Raw genomic sequence first — 19,099 nt, 5'->3', positions numbered from 1 at the left:
TCACATGAGTGAGATAAAGTAGAAGAGAGACGTTGCATTCCTAAGGATTACCTATAGTTCTTGAGTTTTAATTCATAGGATCTGACCAGGACTACTGTTTTTCTAATATTTCAAAACAAGCTTTCTTTTTTATTCTTTCTCCTCTTGTCTTTCTCCTGCAGTGGTGGATACCTTGCACATGCCCCCAACTCCTCCCAGCAGCCATGGCAGCGATTCTGAGTGTGGACAAAGCCCAACCCGGTCCCTCCCACCATCAAGTCCCACCCAGTTACAGGCCACTGTTAAAGTTACTTCACGCACAGCTTCAGCCCTCACCAATTCACCTCTCTTAACAGCACCGCATGTAAGAGACAGTGGTCTCTGTCTTTTTTTTAATTAATACATTCTGTTTGAGTTATTTAGGCACATTGGTTGATATTAACACATTTGTAATGAAAGTTATGAATTGTCCCATTTAGCAGAGTCCTCATTTTTTATACTTCAGGATATTGTTACAGCTCAAGAGGTGAAGAATAGTAATTAAGGGGACTGTGGATCTGGATATTGCTTTGTTGAAGAATGCACCAGCATAAGGCTGTCCTCAGAGTTTGTAGTTCCAGGCATTTAATCCATAGCCATCCCCATTTGTCTGTAGGGTAGATGGAGGAAAAGCAGATCTGCAAATGTTGCTCTGTAAACTACCCAATTAATCCTGCATGTCTGCTACTCTCCATTATGGATATTTATGTTTGTATGTATACATACATACCAATTGAAGCGAATATTTGTAGCTCAGGGTTGAAATGTGGAGTCCTTGGTGCTCTCTGAGCCTTGTTGTTTTCTTGCAGACATTTCATTGCCAGACTAGGCAACATCAACATTGCCAGACTAGGCAACAGTGTTTCACTACAATTTTTTAGTTGAGTAACTGTCTAAGTTAAGTAATTAAAAACATGCCAATGGATTAAGAAATGTCTCAATGAATTGGAATGTCAATTTTTTTTTTCAAAATTATTTTCAATATAAATACTTCTAGAAACTTAAAAAAAACAAAATAAGTATGCTTTATTACTTCAGGCAATTGTTGTTATGCAGACTGAAACTCTTGATTCTAAGATTATATTACTTGGGTAGAGGTCCTTTAAACCAAGTCAGTGCTGCTTTGGACAAGAGACAGTTCCTGCTCGTATGCAAAAACACTAATCACAGTGTTTTTGTTTGGGGTCATGGTCACAACTTTAATTTTTGAAAGACAGTTTTGCCCATGCTTACCGGTGTGTTCTTCTCCCTTTTCCCCACCCTGTTGTCCTGGCCACTGTCAAAGAAACTGCAGGGCACAGGTCCCCTTATCTTGACAGAGGAGGAGAAGAGAACTTTGATAGCAGAAGGATATCCCATCCCTACCAAACTTCCCCTCACTAAAGCAGAAGAGAAAGCCCTCAAGAAGATCCGCAGAAAGATCAAGAACAAGGTGAGACAATTTGGTCTCTCACTGCATCTGTTTCTACAACATCCCTTTTTTTTTTCCAAGCACAGTTTAGGAAAGATGGTCCTAACTGACTGTCCTCTCTCAGTGAGTTTGCCACTATTATAACCATCCATCTCTTTGCTGTCTTCTGTGGGTGTAATCTGCGTCAGCAACTTTGTGCTTGCTGCTCCCTGCCTTCAAGTTTGCCTGCAGCTGAATTAAGAACATTTTAACTGCCTATCTGTCTTAAGATTAACATCTGAAGGGAACATGGTTTAACAGGATTTTTCTATTCTGTTATTGAGTAACCATAGTTTTGTTTTGTTCTTTTGGTTTGGTTTGGTTTTGTCTGTTCGTAAAGGCTGCTGCTCTTTTCTCTTCTAGATTTCTGCCCAAGAAAGCAGGCGGAAAAAGAAAGAATACATGGACAGCCTGGAGAAAAGGTGAGCAGAAGAATCCATTTGATTGAATATCTAGGAAGGTTGACAAAATGGAGAGCTTAGAGCCCAGTAGTAGAGGAGCTGTTTGTTTGCAGGAAGTCCAGGTTCAATCTCCAGTATGTGTGAATTCCCTTTAGAAAGCAAGCTCTTTGGCTGGAGGGCAAGGGAGGAAGATTGATGGGCCAGTGGCCTAATTCATTTTAAAGACATCCAGCTCTGGAGAAGTTGTCTTGCTGTGCTCATTTTGTTTCTGGAAAGGAACCACCATGGCCCTGAAAACTTGGAAGAATGTGTGCTTCCCATGCCCCCTAGTGGCTACTAAGTGGGGGGAAATCAAACTGTTGATGGCATAAGGAAAAAGGCTATGCGTAATAAATATACAGAGATGTTGAAATAATGTTAGCATGGCAGCCATGGCCTAAAACACCCATGCTGAGAATAAAACTTGGCGCAGAATGTGCTGGTAAAAGAAGACTATTTCATTTATTTCTCAATATCCTAAAAGTTTAACTGTCCTTCCTAAATACAGAGTTTGTCTACAGTGCAAGCTATTCTTGGTTATAAAGTCAAAGACCAGTTTTCTAAATGTAGGTCTCCTGGCAAATCCTTCTATTCCTAATAGCAGTTCAGAAAGTAGATCTCACTACTGTTGGTTAACCAAACACAGATCTTTAAGCCTTTAATTTTCATTGATTTCCAAGGGTTGAGTCCTGCTCAACTGAGAACAGTGAGCTTCGCAAGAAAGTGGAAGTTCTGGAGAATACAAACAGGTAAAATATGCAATCCAAATAAAAAAACTTATTTCTTTCCATACCATATTTTGAACTGAACAAAACTGGAATGGCTAGGAGACCAACCAGCTGATTGTTTTTGTGTAAATGTGTCAGTGGGTCTGAATTTCCAAAAAGGAGGCCCAGATGACATCCAGAAAGTCAATAGCTAGACTGACCTCTGAGGTGACATTACTTATCACAGAACCTTTAGTCACAGGGTCTAAAATTCCCTCGCTGTACCACTATTCTTATGTGAGCAAAATTGTGAACTGGAAGAAGTAGAGAATCTGTGATCTTAACTGATGTTGCTGGGATTTGTAGTTCTGCAAGTTACTGGGGAGAAGGGTGTCACAAAACTCCTACTCCTTTGGTAGTAGAATGTCCTCTGTGGAGTTTGGAAATGATCTGTTGGTGCTGCAACAACATGTGTGTTTTGTGTGGATGGTTTCAGTAAACTACTTTGGATACTGTACAAAAGACAGAGAATGTGACATGGAAACACTGCAATAAATAAATCTTTCAAGAAACTGAAAATTGGGCAAAGCTGTCTGCGCCTACTGCTTCTCACAGCGTGGGCTGTCAGTCTAGCCTCACATAGTTAGGCATTGTCAGCAAGCAAGGCACTTATCATTTTGACCCACGAAGTGGCAAGGTTGAACAAAATCCATCAGGAGATTCTGATTCCCTTACTGATTGTATATTTGGTCTTTGTCAGCTTTCTGTGCTGTAACTGACTAAGGTAATGAACCTGGCATAGTTTCAAAAGACAAAAGAAAAAACACAAATATTAAATATTTCTATTAATTGTAAATAAGAGAACCATTGACAACTATATCCCTCTGCCACCAGTTCTTCTCTTGATTTTATTTTACATTCCCCTTGACAAAATTCTAGTATCTTACGATAAGTTAGCCGTTTGTGTTTGCTTCTTATTTCTCATCTGTAAAATGCTTCTTGTGCAGAGAGCCACAGAGGTGTTTTTGGGCATGACCGGGTTTTTGCGTTTGTATCTATTCCATATTCTCAATATGGCATGGCTAACATAATGATTTTTAAAATCCACGTTGACCTTGACTTTGTCGTACCACAAATATCCATGCCACCCAAATCTCAGGTCATGTCCTCCTAACTCCAGAAGCCTTCTTTTTCTCAGCAGCACCCACTCTTTCATCCAAACCAAACAGCGAGCTGCAAAATACAATTTCAAAGAGTAAAGTGTCTCCATGTACAAGTTCTGCACTTGGAGGCAGAGCTCTTTGTTACCATAGCAAATTCAGATTCCTATACCTTTTTTGGCAGATGTGATGTGGAGGCAGAAAAGGCGTTTGGAAGGGGACACTGGCAAGCTGAAGAGTAGGATGGACTCTTAGCTCTTAGCTTTTGCAAGCTGCTCTTCCCCTAACATTTCCCCCCTTGGCTGAGTTTCAAGTTTTATAGTCTGAGATTAGCAAGAGAAAATAATCATAAAGTAGCACATTGGAAAATATTGTCAAGCTGGGCAAGGATAAAGCAATGACTGTGTGTTGAATCTTCTATGGAAAGGAGGGACCATAGCTCAGTGGGAGAACACCTGCTTTGTATGCAAATAGGCCTAGGCATTGGCAGCTTTAACAAAGAACAGAATTTAGTAACAGACTAGATTTCTGCCTGAGGCCTTGGAAGGCTTCTATCAGGCTAAATGGCTAAATAGTTTAATATAAATAGTTTCCTGTGTTCTCTTGCTATACCTAGGTTCACACAGCAGGTTAACTGTGGTATACAAATCACAATAGCTGAATTCATATAATATGCTCAGCTCAAATGAAAAACCACCTTTTAGCAAATCATGAACTCTCCATAGGGTTTATGATTATTCCAATAGTTAACCAGATAGGCCAAATAAAGTTGAATGTATATATCTTCACACATTCATTATATATTGATACACTAAGACAGCAGTTGAGCTCCACTACTTTTCAAGCTCTTCAAAAGAAAATTGGCATCCAATGATCCTAAACAAAAAATGGGAAATTCTTTATTAGAATTAGCCAATTACTGCCTGATGGTACAAGGTACACAGGAATGGATCAAATAGTCTGAGGATGCTAGGCTCTTTTCTCTGGAGGTTTTTCATCAGAGGTTGGAGATGTCCATTGTTGCATTAGCAAGAAGATGATTAAATGCTTCTGAGATTCATTCTCACCCTAGGATTCTATGATTTCATGGTCCACAGTTTCTTGAAACAGATGTATAACTAGAAAGACTTCCCATGTAATCGATGGAGCAAGTATTTGCTAGGCTGGGAATAATGGTGCCACTCCTGGGCTTTCATGTATGGAAAGCAATATTAACTCAAGTTTTCTAAATCAGACTTTGCAATCCAACAAATCATGGTTGACTTACTTGAACTTCAAATTCAAGAGTCCCCCTTGGGGGAGATGGGCGGTGATAGAAATTTGAAAAATAAATAAATAAATAAATAAATGTCCATTAAGTAGGGGCTGACTACATTCTGTGCTTTGCATCTCACTTAGCATACCAATGAATTGATTTTGATTGATTATGTGCCATCAAGTTGTTGCCAACTCTTAGTGACCGTATACGTAGATTTTCTCCATGACAGTCTCTCCCTAACCTGGTCCTTCAGCACTTCCAATGGTACACTCATTGCTACTGTAACTGAGTCTGTTCAGCTTGCTGCTGGTCTTCCTCTTCTTCTCTTACCTTTCACCTTCTAGAGAGCTGGGTCTTCGCATAATGTGTTCAAAGTATTGTAGGATAATTTTGAGCCTGGTCATTTTTGCCTCAAGTGAGAACGCTGGGTTGATTTTTTCAATGATCCATTTGTTTGCTTGATAACTAAATGGCAGGGAGATTTTTATTTACACATCAAAACAGAACAAAACTAATCTTCCATTTGCAAAGGAAACATTGTCTGTTCTGACTGGAGCAGCCCTACAGAGTCTATTACATGGTCCTCTTTACTTTGCAGGTGCCTAGAATAGAATATGGGATTTTTTTCTGCATATACAAGTGCTTTACCATTGACCTGTGAGTCTGTGTATCTGATTATGTACTAAATGTTGTAGAAAGAACTTGGAATGGAATAGTTGCTAGTACCCATCCAATACCTGCTGCTGGAATATGCGTATATGTTCATATTCATACACACACACACACACACACACACAAATTGTGGTCTTAATAAATCATTTGTGTTGGCTGTTTTCAGAGGCTAGAAAAAAATTGGTTATTGGGTTGTTCTGGTTCATCTTTTGCCCATCATCTTAGATGAAAATGTTTGTAGTCTGTCCTGTACTAATCCATAGACAGTGTTGAATCAATCCCTGAATCCACAGGGTCTCGGCATAACCAGAGAGCAGATATAGATTTCAGCAGCTTCTTCAGAATTTGGGATTATTCCTAGGAAAACATTGATTTGTTTTGAGCCTTTGTATGTATCAATAAGAACTGGGTGACTGCCAGAATCCCATTTCCCAAACAAAATTTCAGGGAGCTTTAAATGATGGTGTCATATTTGCAACCTTGTCTTTAGGTACCATTTTATGACCTCAGACTATGCCAACTGCCTTTTTTTCAGCATGGACTGCACGTTGAATATCTTTGAATATTGGGTATGCGTGATATAGGAATTTTACCTTAGATTACACTTTTGGGCTTGTAATGTGATAGCCTCTACATTATCATTTGTAAAGTGAAGATTCCTGGTCTTTTCCATAGGTATCTCAAGGAGAAAGCACTGGCAGAGGAGTCTAAGTCCCCATGACTGGTCATGGGCTTAACTCTGCCTTCCCCTATCTGGTGCCCTCCAGGTGTATTGGGACTGCAGTGTCCAAACTTCCAGCAGAATGGTCCAGTTCTACCAAGATATTAGGAGAGTGCCAGGCTGGAGAAGCCTGATTTAACACCTTGGTTCAGACCTTGGCATTCCTAGGGAAGACTGGGAGAATTCCCACCTGAGACCCTGGAAAGCTGCTACCAGTCTGTGCAGACAGTAATGCCTGATACAAAGCAGCTGCCCTTGTAATAAGGTACCGGGACCCCACCAACTCAGTTTTTTGAGGTTGCGAATTTTGGCATTAAGGCAGTATTTGTGATGACCACTGATTCTTTCCTGCCCATCCCATTTTTGGGTATATGCAGAGAGGGTGTGAGAAGCCTCTGACTTTGTGTTGCTGTTTAGAAATAGAACACCCTCCCCTTTGGAGGGGAACCCCCCAGAACATTACCTGTGCTGGCTGCGGATGATGGAAATTGTAGGATAAATCCATCCAGGGGCAGAAAGCCAATGAACAATTTTTTAAATACTTCTGAATAATCAAATGATTCCTAATAATGTTAAGAGAAGGCTCTAAATGGACCTTTGCTGGGAACATTTGGGGTACTAATTTAAAAATGAACATGAAAACCCATTTAGTCCCTAATTTATTACTGGGTTCATTCTTTGTAATCTAACTACAAGCATTTATATATTCAGCTTTTAGGATTTTGTCCTACTGCAGGATTTTTTTTTTAAAGGAAACATGGTTTCCTTAAAAATTGTATACGTATTGAGCTGATTTAAACTTGATATTAATATGTAAAGACAACCCCAAGCAGTGCCATTATGATGATTGGGTATTAAACTGTCAGTCCAAGCCTGATAATGCAAGGCACCTTTTCCCTGTTTATATTTCACAGGGATGTGGGAAGTGATCAGAGAGGAATTTTGGAGTTGTGGGTAGAAGGATGGGTCTGAAGGATGCTCAGACTCCTGGTCTTAGAGGAAAACCTCCATCTATCAGTGGGATGAGTATATGAATATATATTTAGTGCAGAAAAGGAAGGATTGACAGCATATAGATGCCCTGCAATATCAAAGGAACCTGCTTAAAACGCATGTTAAGTTGTTTGATAAAACTGAAATAGTTTCTTTCTTTAAATATTAACCAAGTGACAGCATTGTTCTATATCTGCCACATGTTCTACCAAGACATATTATCTCAGATACATATAAAAAGATAGAAGAGAAAAACGAAAGGATTTCCAAACCAGGAAGAGATTTGGTGCCTGGAGAAAAGCTGGTGGATTCTTTACAGATATCCCTAGGTTAATGCAATTGCGTTTTAGTTTTGAAGAAGAAGAAAAGATAAACAAGAAAAGAACCCCCACAATAGGGAGGATATGTGACAGCCATAAAGTGTAGAAAATCTCTACTCCTTATGACTTAAACAGATGCTATTTTTCGTTGTTAACAACCCTAATCTATTCTTCTTCAAAACGGTACGCTCCCAGTTGTGTTGAACCAGGGCTACCACATTGGGATTGCAAAAATCTGGATGATCACTAGATCTGGTGGGCCCTGGACTTCAGATCCCATAATCTTAAAGCCATAGCTCACAGGATTATCAGAACTGAAGTTTAATAGATGTGCTGCATGTCTCAAACATACAGTGTTGGGAAAGGCTGCCCTAGGGCTTCATTATGTGAAAAGCTGGATCAAACCACTTCTGTTCTGTGTAGTTCCAGTCTATTGAGTGATCCCAAAGAAAAGAAAAATAATATTTTCTTTCCTCTTGTGGGATTTATTATGTGGGCGTATTCTTCCTGACAGGTCTTTAAGTATTAAGATCTTAAAATATCCAATACATCTGAGAAACCATAAGGGCAGAAAAATTGGAGGGATGTGTGAAAACTAATTCTTTACACAATGCAGAGTTAAACTGTAGAATTTGCTACCACAAGCTGTATTGATGGTTGTCAGTTTGGGTAGCATTAGGGATTAGACATTTCATGAAAGATAAGGCTGTCAGAGGTCAGGGTGTCTATGTATTACTTTCATGTATTCTCCTTGCAGGCTTCACAGTGGCATTTGATTGACCACTGTGGGAACAGAAGATTGGGCTAAATGGCCTGTGATCTGATCCATCAGGGCTTTTATGTTCTTAACTGTCCTGTATACTGATTCCTGCTCCTATATCTTTCAGAACACTCCTGCAGCAATTACAGCGGCTCCAAACCATGGTAGCTGGCAAAGTGTCACGCTCATATAAAGCTGCTAGTACACAAACAGGGACATGTCTCATGGTAAGTTCTTCTAATCAATAATGGTCTCTTAGGACTTTTGTTGATCATTCTTTGGTGTCTCTATCAGCTTACATTGTCAAGATATGAGGAATAAGTGTCTGGGTATCCACATTCAGCTCTTCATGTAGCACTGCTTTATTTATTTGTTTTATATTCAGCGTTCTGCTCAAAGCAGAGCACAGAACACATTCTCCTTCATTTTTACCTTCTGCCAACAAGCTTGTAGGAACGGGTTGGGCTGAGTAATAGTGATTAGTCCCAAGTTACCCTGTAAGCTTCCATGACTGAGGGTTCAAATCTGTATTTGAAACAATGTGTCACATTGGCTCTGATTATGGACCAAATAAGATGTGATCCCAACCAAATATTTATATTCTTTACCAAATAGATAGAAGGTATTGGAGAAGAAGACCTGGATCAGGATCCTGGTAGGGGCAATTGTTTACATTCTTATTGCCCCCATGAGGATTGCATTTGATTAGATCCTCTTCTGTTCTTTTGTTTCCTAACTGTATAAATGGTGATGTATTCAGTTTGCCCTGATGGTGATGGCCAAGTCCATAATGGGTTTCAGGATAGCATTACGTGGAAGTGGCTGTTTCATGTAGCATTCAGTTTGGTGCATATAGCTGGTGTTAAGTAGGGATGCTAATACTGAAATGGAAGTTGGAAGACCATGAGATAGATTGAAATAGCACAGTCATTATGGTAGATAGCAGCATAGATATCACAGGAAAAGAGAGCTCTGAAATCCAATCTTGATAAAAACAGTAATTGTCACATTAATTTCATTTTTCTTTCCTTTTTTAGTCCCTTATTTCCACCAAAATGATTATTTCCTATATGCATTTCCCTTTCCCAGAAGTACTTTTGTTTTTCAAATTAAAATTCTAATTTGAATGTCAATGCTGCCCCTCATAAGAAAAGTTCATTAAAAAACAATTTTAGCCTGCAAATCTGTCTTCCTGATGTTCCCATGTCTTTGGGCAGGGAGGAAGCCGTTCTATTTAGCTGGATTAGGAAGTCCTATTATTCCAGTGAATCTGTACCATCTGCTTGTAGGCTAGCTTTATTAATTAGATGAAAACTAAATGGAGTTCAGTTTGGTCTTTTTTGGATTAACAACTGAGAATATAGTTATGGTTTATCTACCCATACAAGAGCCTTCCTTCTCAGATTATTACTTCTTTTCTGTATGGAGCCTTTGTGCTTCAAGTTAGGTTCCTTTCTAAGCACATTAAAACACGCACGCAGCAGGTGAAATGGGAAGGGTGTGATATGGAAGCCAATACCAATTTCTGATACTTTTGTTTTGCAAGTAATATCTCAACTGAGTAGAATGGTTCCAGAGCTTCTATGATTCCCATGCTAAAAAAATGTGTCTAGTAAAGCTAAATCAGTATTGCACCTGGGTTTCTAATGCTGAGCATCCTAGGAAAGCATTATTTCAATTAAGCTAGAGAAGAAGTGAAGAAAGAACTTCTGAAACAGTTTTTGTTGGTTTTGGAATCATTCTACTGTATTTAACTTCTGATGACATGACTTGGTTTTATTTTAGCATGTATAACAGCACATGTGCTTTTTCTCCTGCCAGGTTGTAGTATTATGCTTTGCAATTATTTTGGGCAGCTTTTCACAGAGTTATGGGCCTAATTCCTCCATCACAAAAGCTGTGCTGCCAACCCAACATTCTACACCAGAGTCATATACAGCATCTATAGGTGAGTGCAAAATCAGATGTCATGAGTACTGATGGCGAGCAGGAGGGGGCCCCTATCCAGGGGGGAAAACACATGCGTAGTACTGAGGAGTTAAGCAGCCATTCAAAGAGACACAGATCAGACCCGCCTTAACCTTTGGGGTTTATCTGTCTGGGTTTTTCCCATGCTTCTTCAGTTCGTTAGGATTTTCTGTCTAATGTAGCAGTAATAAAGTACTAGAGACCTATTCCTTGTCTCAGCGTGGTTCCTGGCTGTCAGGACACTTTCTCCACATAGGTACTCAGAAGCTTTTTAACTACAACTCCATCACCCCCACCTAGTACAACCAATAGTCAGGAATGTTGGGAGCTTGTGTCAGCATCAGTGACCAAATAGTAACTAATAGGTTCTAGGATTTGAGACAATAGGCTTGCACCAGGGTGAATGGCAAAGAGATTTTATTGAGTATAGATTAAGAGAGTTTACAGAGGGAAAAAGAAAATATGCCAGTCTTTTCAGGTACTCAGGAATCCTTGAAATTACAGAGGACTGATCACCTGGAACCACCTGGCCAATACATAGCACCTTCCTAAGTCTTTAGGTCGGTGTTGAGGTTCAAAATGTCTGGGGTCTCTTGCCACTTTTTATATTTTTTCAGAATATGGGAGATGTAAATAGCATAATACCTGGAGATGGTTTGATGGCACATCTTATGAGTGTCTTTATATATAAATATATAATTTTTATTGAATTTTTAAGAGCAATAATAAGAACTAATACAAACTAAAACAGAACAAAGAAAAGGAAAAGGAAAGGGAGAAATAACAGAAAATGCTAAAAGTGCAATAAGAAAAAAAGTAGAAAAAAGTAGAAAAAACGATAAAGATATAAAGAAAGATATAAAGAAGTGGCTTCCAATCTTCAAAGCAGTTATAAGTACAATTATATTTTAGTCTCTCTACAAAGTTACATCAAATCTCTCTTCTTTCTATAATCTATCCTGTCTAATCCTCAAAACCATAAATCACAAGTTCATTTTTTTCACTTTAGCATATCTTATTAGTGTCTTGATCACAACCCAGACAGTTTACCAACTGCCAAAGATACCCTAATGAAGCATTGTTCTTGCATGTATAACATGTTCCCCCTTCTGCAGGTGTTAGACTAGGGAGTACATGTTCTCTTTATTGTAATGGGTACAAGCTATAATATAAATAAGAGGCTCAAAAGTGAAAGTAATTCCATGATAATAAGATATCATCTGTGAAGCTTGTTATGTAACCCTATCTAAGAATGGGTGTAGGAAATCTGTCTTACATGTGTAGCTAGAGAAAAAGTGGACCACTATACCCGTTTGCTGTGTCTTCTGCAGTAGCATTGCATTGCTATAACAGACAGCAGCTGGGACCCAGTCTGAGAAAGGCTGCTGTATTGTAGGACAGGTGCATATGGTTGTGTTTGTCTAGAAATCAGCCAGTCGTTGATGTTGGCTGGTAAATCAGGATCTAGGTATGGGAATGAACTCTGTTTTATTGCTCTGTTGGTGCAGTAAAAGGATGTCCGGGGAGCTGTGTAATCAGGAAATATCTAATCTAGAACCTTTAAAGCAGGGACAAGAAACCACCAGTGGCCATACTTTTTTTGATCGGGAGACAGCCAAGACTGTAATGGATGGAGTGATGATGTAGGTACATCACTAGGAACTCTGGAAAGTCTGTGTGTGTATGTGTGTGTGTGTGTAAAACAGTGCAACCCTTGGAGACTAAAAGGAGGGTTTGGATCTGTGTATGATCTGAAAGCTATAGGTTGTCCATCACCTGTTCCCAGAAATTGATCTTTACCATAATTTACCAGGCATCTGTTGTTGGCTGTAGTCACTGCATCCTGCTGTTCACTCACTTCTGGTAATTTTGGGCTTTCCTTGGCTATGTTGCAGGTATCAGAATTAGGTACCTTTGTCAGAAACCCATGTATTTGGGATGGGAGGCTCAGAGACTGGGAAGCAAGTCAATGAGACACCCAATTTGAACATTTTAGAAAGAATTCTAGTTCTCAGTCTTCAGATACTTTACATGCAGGATATAACCTATTTTGTTTAATTTAAAATGTTTTCCATTTGGAAAAATGGGGAGAGTCTTCCTCTGCTTAAATACAGACAAGTATTTCTTAACTTGATGCTCTTCAGATATGTTCAGCTGCCTTGCTGGGCACAAAATCTGGGAATTGATACTGAACACATTCGAAAGGCATCCAGTTTTGAAAAAAATAGGAAAAGGCAACTTCATATAAATTAAATAACACATACACTGCTAAATGTAATGGCAGGAATGTAATTCAATAGCAGTGCAACCCTTATATTTCAGAGGATTCAGAAATCAGCACCTGATGCTTTCTTTTGACTAGGATCTCTGAAAGCAGAGCTAGCAAAGAACTTGGCTACCAAGTGCCACATAGTATTTGGACCTAGTATTGGGACTTAGATGGGCCATTTGTCTGACTAAGGCAGCTTTTTATATTGAAATCCACAAGCTATAGCCAAAACTTTCTCCTCCACTAAAGCTGTTGAATGCAATCAAGCACAATAAAGTTTCTTGTCTTCATAGGTGTCAGATTTATTGTTAGTTCACTCCATTTCTCTCTCTCTCTCTCTCTCTCTCTCTCTCTCTCTCTCTCTCTCTCTCTCTCTCTTTCTCTCTTTCTCTCTTTCTCTCTTTCTCTCTTTCTTCTCTGCAGTGAGGTCAAGGAGCCTGCTGACTTATGAGGGTCCTTATCCGCTGGAGGAACAGCCCTTCTCAGATCACAGCAATGGCTGGGACAGGCACCTGGAGGCTTCCAAAGCCCTGTCTTTGGAACCTGTGTCCAGGTCACAACCCAATCAGGTTACGGAGATCACAGTAGCCAATGAGACAAGGCTAGAGAAGTCAGTGCTGGTGGGGCTGCAGCAGCACAGGTGAGTATTTGGCAGAAATGGGGTGGGGGCAAGCACAGATGGCTCACTGCCCATTGCAAGTGTTTGGTTTTGAAGAATGATAGTGGGAAAGGGGAATGGAAGGCTGATTTAATGAGAAGCAGAGAAATCAACCTCCATTTTTTTTTTTTACCAATTCTCATTCAGCTTGATGACAAATAATTTGCTTTCAAAGGCAAAGAAAATTTCAGTGAAATTCTCAGGGATGCAGCATGTGTGTGTGTAGCACCTATTTAGCTGCGAGGTGACTAAGGGCTGGGTGCAAATGTTATGTGTTTGGTTGTATAATTGTTTCTCCAACAGACTGAAGCCTTCCTGGTGTCCCATGCTTCTGTTAAATCCCTAGGGGACTCTTCCCACTGGACTTTTTCACCATTGGGTTTGTCCTACACTTGAGGAATCATTAGAGTATTTCTTCTTCCCATGGGGAAATACAGAGATGTTGTCCACCTAATTTCTCTGTTTACAGATGTAGTGGGAATTTTCAAAAGGCCATTATGTTCCACTCTAGATTGCTCATTTCTTCCAAGAAAACAGCCATGGCCAGAATGATTGGAAAGTTAATAGAGCCAGTCAACATGATGAATGAATAATTCCTTGCCAAGAATACTACAAGAAGCCCGTGCACTTGGGAACAACCTTTAGATAGCCACTGCTGCAGAAGGCAGTCTGGATTTCCTTTTTCCGGAGTGGCTATATAGCATAATGCTAGAATAAGGACTGTCATCCATACACACCCACACCCACATACCCCATATACACACACACACACACACACACACATACATACACACACATACATACATACATATACATATATACACACATACATACAGTTTATATATGTTATATATATAAATTGATTGTAGGAATGTTATTCAGTTGAATCTGCATAGATTTGCAAATGAGGAAAAGTAATTGTGTCAAAGTGCAAAAATTATGGTTTCTTTGTGCCAACGTCATCTAAAATCTATACCACACTAGGCATTACTTGAGAAGAGAAAGCTTTTTTTTTTACCCACAGATGGCAATGTTAAAAATGACACTTGCCATCTGCAAGTTTTATAAGATCTCAAATTAAAAAAACGCTGCCTGGTTCGTTGGAAACACCTTTTTAGATAATTGAAAATGGAGTTTTTGAGCAATTGAACACATTAATAATACAATCATGTGCATGTCTACTCAGAAGTAATGTCCATGGAATTCAGTAGGACTTGCTTCCAGGAAGAAGATTGTAGTATTGCAGTTCAATAGAGTAATTGTTACAATTCTGAGTTGAGAATACATGTTGCAGGTGAGTGGTCTCAAACTTTAGCATTTCAAGGTTAAAGGTTCTTGAATGGGAAAGTTGAGGTTTATATTGCCTGAGATCTTGCTACTGTGAAGTGAAGCTAAAACGTTCACAGTAACAATCAGAAAAACCAAAGTAGTCTTTTTTGTTTTGTTTTGTTTTGCTTGATTTTATACATACTGCCATTTTATAATAACCTGAATTCTTCCTCATCTCTGCTTATAGAGTCAGTTCAGAGCTGGATGCAAATGAAACATTAAAGATCGTTGAAATTGAGAGAAGAGTCAACGCTACATCTTAGGAGAAAGGAACATTTCCCCCCTTATATCTTCATCTTTTTTCCAACCAAAAAATCTGAAGGACTTGCCACTGTCAGTAAATCTCAATGGCAAGAATGGAGCACTTGTGTTATTTCTGTAATAACATGTGAGAAAGTGGCTTTGGTTGGCTATTCTCCAACATTTCTAATTCTCACCTGTTAGTTTGCCGTTTCAATCCTGCACCCAGGAAGATGGTGTTGGTGGAAAGATATGATAAAGGCAGACCTTTTGAACTACTTTCTTGCCCCAATGTTTTAGAAAAAAAGTAGCTGTCATGCCTGAGTTCTGCCATAGTATTCATTGTGGGATGAACTATGTTGATGCTGTTTTTAATGCCACTAGTGATAGGGTGTTGCCTTCAGTGAAAAGCTCCTCCTGGGGCTTCCATGATCATGGTGAAGCAGAAGCATAACCAAGGAACTTCTTTTTCTACCTTCTCTAGAAGAAATGGACTGTAGACATGTTCTTTGTTGTACCTTAGTGGGCAAGAATGAGGAGTTCTGACAAAACATTTTGGTTTTGCTAGACTCAGAGGTTTCAGAATTCCTTTCCTCCTATGACGACATCTTTGTAAAAACTGAAAAGGTTTGGGATCGTCCTTCAGTACATTAGCTTAATTTTTCCCAGTCTGATGACTTCTAGCTGTGTTGTGACTACAACCCCCAGAATTCCCAGTAAGCCTGGCTGTAGAGAATGTGTACCAGGTTCTCATATGGATAAGGCCTCTGGTTGCTTATATTTTCCTAAATCTTATATTCTCCTGTATCTTTCTTTTGTAAATAGTATTTATTAGGGTTTTTTTTCTATGATCCAAGCTGGAATAGGATATAAGATCCTTCAAATGATCTTGTGGATTTTGAAAAACTTCCAAAACTTCTTTTAGGCTCCAGGCATTAAACTTTTAAAAGTTTTATCTAAATAAGATTTTTTCCTACTTCCTAACATGTTATTTTGTCTTCTCAGTTGTACTTATTCTTAAATTGGCTGTTGCTCTGAAAACCAGCAAAGATTCCAGTCTCCAGCAAGTTCCAAATATTATAATCTTAAATGATCAGAACTTTTTGGAGGGAATTATTAGTATGGATATGTTAAAATAGCACCTCCTCTATAAAATTGCATGAGACCCTTCATAAAATAATTACTTATATGTTTAGAGTTCAAAAAAATAATTTCTCCAAATCACTTTCTAGTGGGGGATTTTGCAAATATCAAACCTGGACAACAGTGTTTATTTTCATGCACTGTATTATTCATGATGTGATCATTGATTCCAGATGTCTGTAGCTAATAGATTTTAGAGGCTGGTGGGTGGGCTCTAAAAGAAGAGGATGTTATTTTAAACTCTATATTTATGGAAATCAATTATGGGGTTGTGATGCTTTTAATAATTGAGTAGTGTGTAGACAGTGTATTTCTTTTGTTGTATATATGCTTTGTATTCACTATTTTTTATTGTGCAAAGTAAAGTATTTTAACTAGTTAATGTTTCTGAATCAGATGTTGACTGATGCAAATTGGTAGTTTTCCATTATGTAACAGTCTCAGTTTGCTCCTCTTTTTCGTCTATCCCTAGAAACATTCAGTTCATGATTTATAAATCTGGGTTGAATGTCATATTTTAAATGTCTTTGAGGAAATATCTGAGTGTAGGGATTTTTTCCCCCCAACCTTCAATTTTGAGGAATGGGTGCTATCTACTCATAGTTTGGCTGTCAATAAAATGAATGACTAATATTAATTGCCAGTCATGGCTGACTTCTTTGAAGAAATTAAGATCCCTAATGCCAGAAGGCCATTGTGCAAACCAGCCCCTCCCAGTATAAAATGTATATTTAGCATCTTCTCTCTCACTCTGTGACAAAAATAATTCTTCTGTAGTTGCTAATCAGAAAGAAACTCTCTTTTTGTATTGTTATTTTGAAGGTGAAAGCTTGTTAAGCAAGCTTTCTCGAACCCAGGGTCCTCCAGCTGGACATGTTGATTTATTAGTCTTTCCTGCCCCTCCCCGAAGCCTTGCACCCAAGATTTTTAGATCTGAATCCAACACTTCAAAGCCCAGACCTGCTGGTACTCATGTAGTACAACATTTTTCTTTCTCCCATAAAAAATACCAGCCCTTGGTAGGAATGCAGAATTTATCAACCAACTTTATATACATTTAAAGTGCCTAAGGAGAGGTAATTTCAAAAAAACGGAGGGATAAGAGATACCAGTTTATGTTGAAAAACTTGTAACATGTTGTTAGGGAGCCTTCCCTTACATGTAAGCACAGTTGTTGCAAGTTACAGTAAGTATCCTTGTGCCATCAACACCCAGTGGACTAATCTGTCCATTTTTTTTGGTTTGGTTTTGCATATTTGAACATTTTGAACTCACAATAACAAGTTGAGGTATGTGCAGACTGTAGAACACTGCATGGAGTGGCTCACTTTGAAAGGCAGAATTATATTGTGCAGGCCAACATTTCCTCTTCTGGTACATATTATGCAAATCTCTTTCCCCTACTCCATCCTCTTTTCCGTATGATGAAGAAGGTGGCATTTTTTGTTCCAAAGAACATAGCCTGATTTTCTTCCTTCCAAAAGAAGTGGGGAGGAGCTGTCAAAGACTAGTCTATTTATTTATAAATAAATGCACATGAGCTAAATGTAATTTAATTCTTTCTCTGAAAGCCTGTTCTTCCTTAATAATCCCCCAAACAGCCCCAATCCTGTTACAGTTTAAAGGTGAACAAAATGGTAAGGATGCATAGGGACAGTTATGGAAGTCAATGGCAGTGGGATAATTGATGCTTAAATGTTTGTAGAATGTACACTGTTTGAGCTTTCACAATAGCAGGAAGTGAGAGTGAGACAATTATCCTGCCACTGCTAAGAAATGCAGAACACACCACACTAATTCCATTACAATAAGTACAAGAAAATAATAAAATATATATAATAAAATACAAGCTAGAGTCAGTTTGGTGCAGTGCTGGACTAGAAACTGGGAGACCATGAGTTCCAGACCTCCCTTAGGCGTGAAAGCCAGCTGGGTGACTGGCCCAGCCACCCTCTCTCGGACCAGCCTACCTCACAGCAGGGAAAATAGGAGGTGGGTGCATTATGTCTGCCACCTTGAGTTGTAGAAAATAAAGGCAGGATAAAATCTAATGAATAAATACTTTGGATGCCAATTTTACAATGGAATCCAGGGACATAGATAACAATTTACAGCCTGGTTGAAATGAAAGTGCAATTTTGTTCTCCTTGATTTTCTGTGCAAAATTTAATGGATTTTCTGGCACATTTTAGCATCTTTTCTCAGAGAGGTGCAGAGGTTGCAGTTAGCTGGCTAAGCATACTCAGCTAACCGTCCTAGTATTGCCAGATTTGGGGATTCCTAATTTTACTTTTCTAGTGAACTAGTGAATCGTATCTCAGTAAAATAATTCAGTGCAGAGATATAAGTGAGATAATAATAAACTATGTCTAAAAAAATAAATCGGGAAAAATGCCTGTTTAATATGAAATAAATAAATAATAAAAGAATTAGTAGTGGATGAAACAGGACATAAATATCTCTAGCAAGATTTTGTTGAACTTTATGATATAGGATTCAAGCATAAAGGAATGGGCTTTAGTGCATTATTTGCTTTGGCAATGTTGACATTTTCAGAACTCCATGGTTCTAACATGAACTGCAAAACCATTTACACTATTAGGATGATTGGTGAATCTTTTTAATCTATCTTGATTCTATTGGAGATGATGGGTCTTCATTTGTACCAATAAATGTATGTAGAAATACGTATTTCAATTTAGCCCTGAAGGACAGCAGCTTCAGGGCTGTTTCAGGCATCACATGTTCAAGGAACATTGGTAAGATGTTCTAAAATGCTCTTTATATTGCCCTTGATTTGCTTCTTTTCAAGGCTAAACTTTATAAACTTCTTCTGAGGGGAGATGGGCAGTGACAAAATTTGAAAAATAAATAAATAAAATAATTTAAATTAACCTGATTCTTTCCTGGTCCTGGTCCCATCTACCCTGTAAAGTGTGGCCCTTATACATCACTTAAAACCTGTCTCTCTTGTGTGTGCTGTACTTTAGATT

At 38.7% G+C, this 19,099-nt stretch overlaps 1 protein-coding gene across 1 annotated transcript in view; it reads left to right on the top strand.

Moving 5' to 3' along the window:
- Positions 1-16,488, top strand: part of CREB3L2 (cAMP responsive element binding protein 3 like 2) — a 68,858-nt gene extending 52,370 nt beyond the window's left edge. The window contains exons 5-12 of the mRNA XM_063308887.1: positions 162-343; positions 1,304-1,450; positions 1,832-1,890; positions 2,589-2,657; positions 8,627-8,726; positions 10,321-10,447; positions 13,160-13,376; positions 14,911-16,488. Coding sequence (XP_063164957.1) covers positions 162-343; positions 1,304-1,450; positions 1,832-1,890; positions 2,589-2,657; positions 8,627-8,726; positions 10,321-10,447; positions 13,160-13,376; positions 14,911-14,986 — 977 coding nt within the window. The 3' untranslated portion in view covers positions 14,987-16,488. The remainder of the gene's footprint in view (positions 1-161; positions 344-1,303; positions 1,451-1,831; positions 1,891-2,588; positions 2,658-8,626; positions 8,727-10,320; positions 10,448-13,159; positions 13,377-14,910) is intronic.
- The last annotated feature ends 2,611 nt before the right edge of the window (positions 16,489-19,099 follow it).

Source organism: Candoia aspera, chromosome 7, assembly GCF_035149785.1.
Source record: "Candoia aspera isolate rCanAsp1 chromosome 7, rCanAsp1.hap2, whole genome shotgun sequence".
In the NCBI taxonomy this organism is placed as follows: Eukaryota; Metazoa; Chordata; class Lepidosauria; order Squamata; family Boidae; genus Candoia; species Candoia aspera.
Note: the sequence above shows the minus strand (reverse complement) of the source record. Positions and strands in the feature narration are given on the sequence as shown.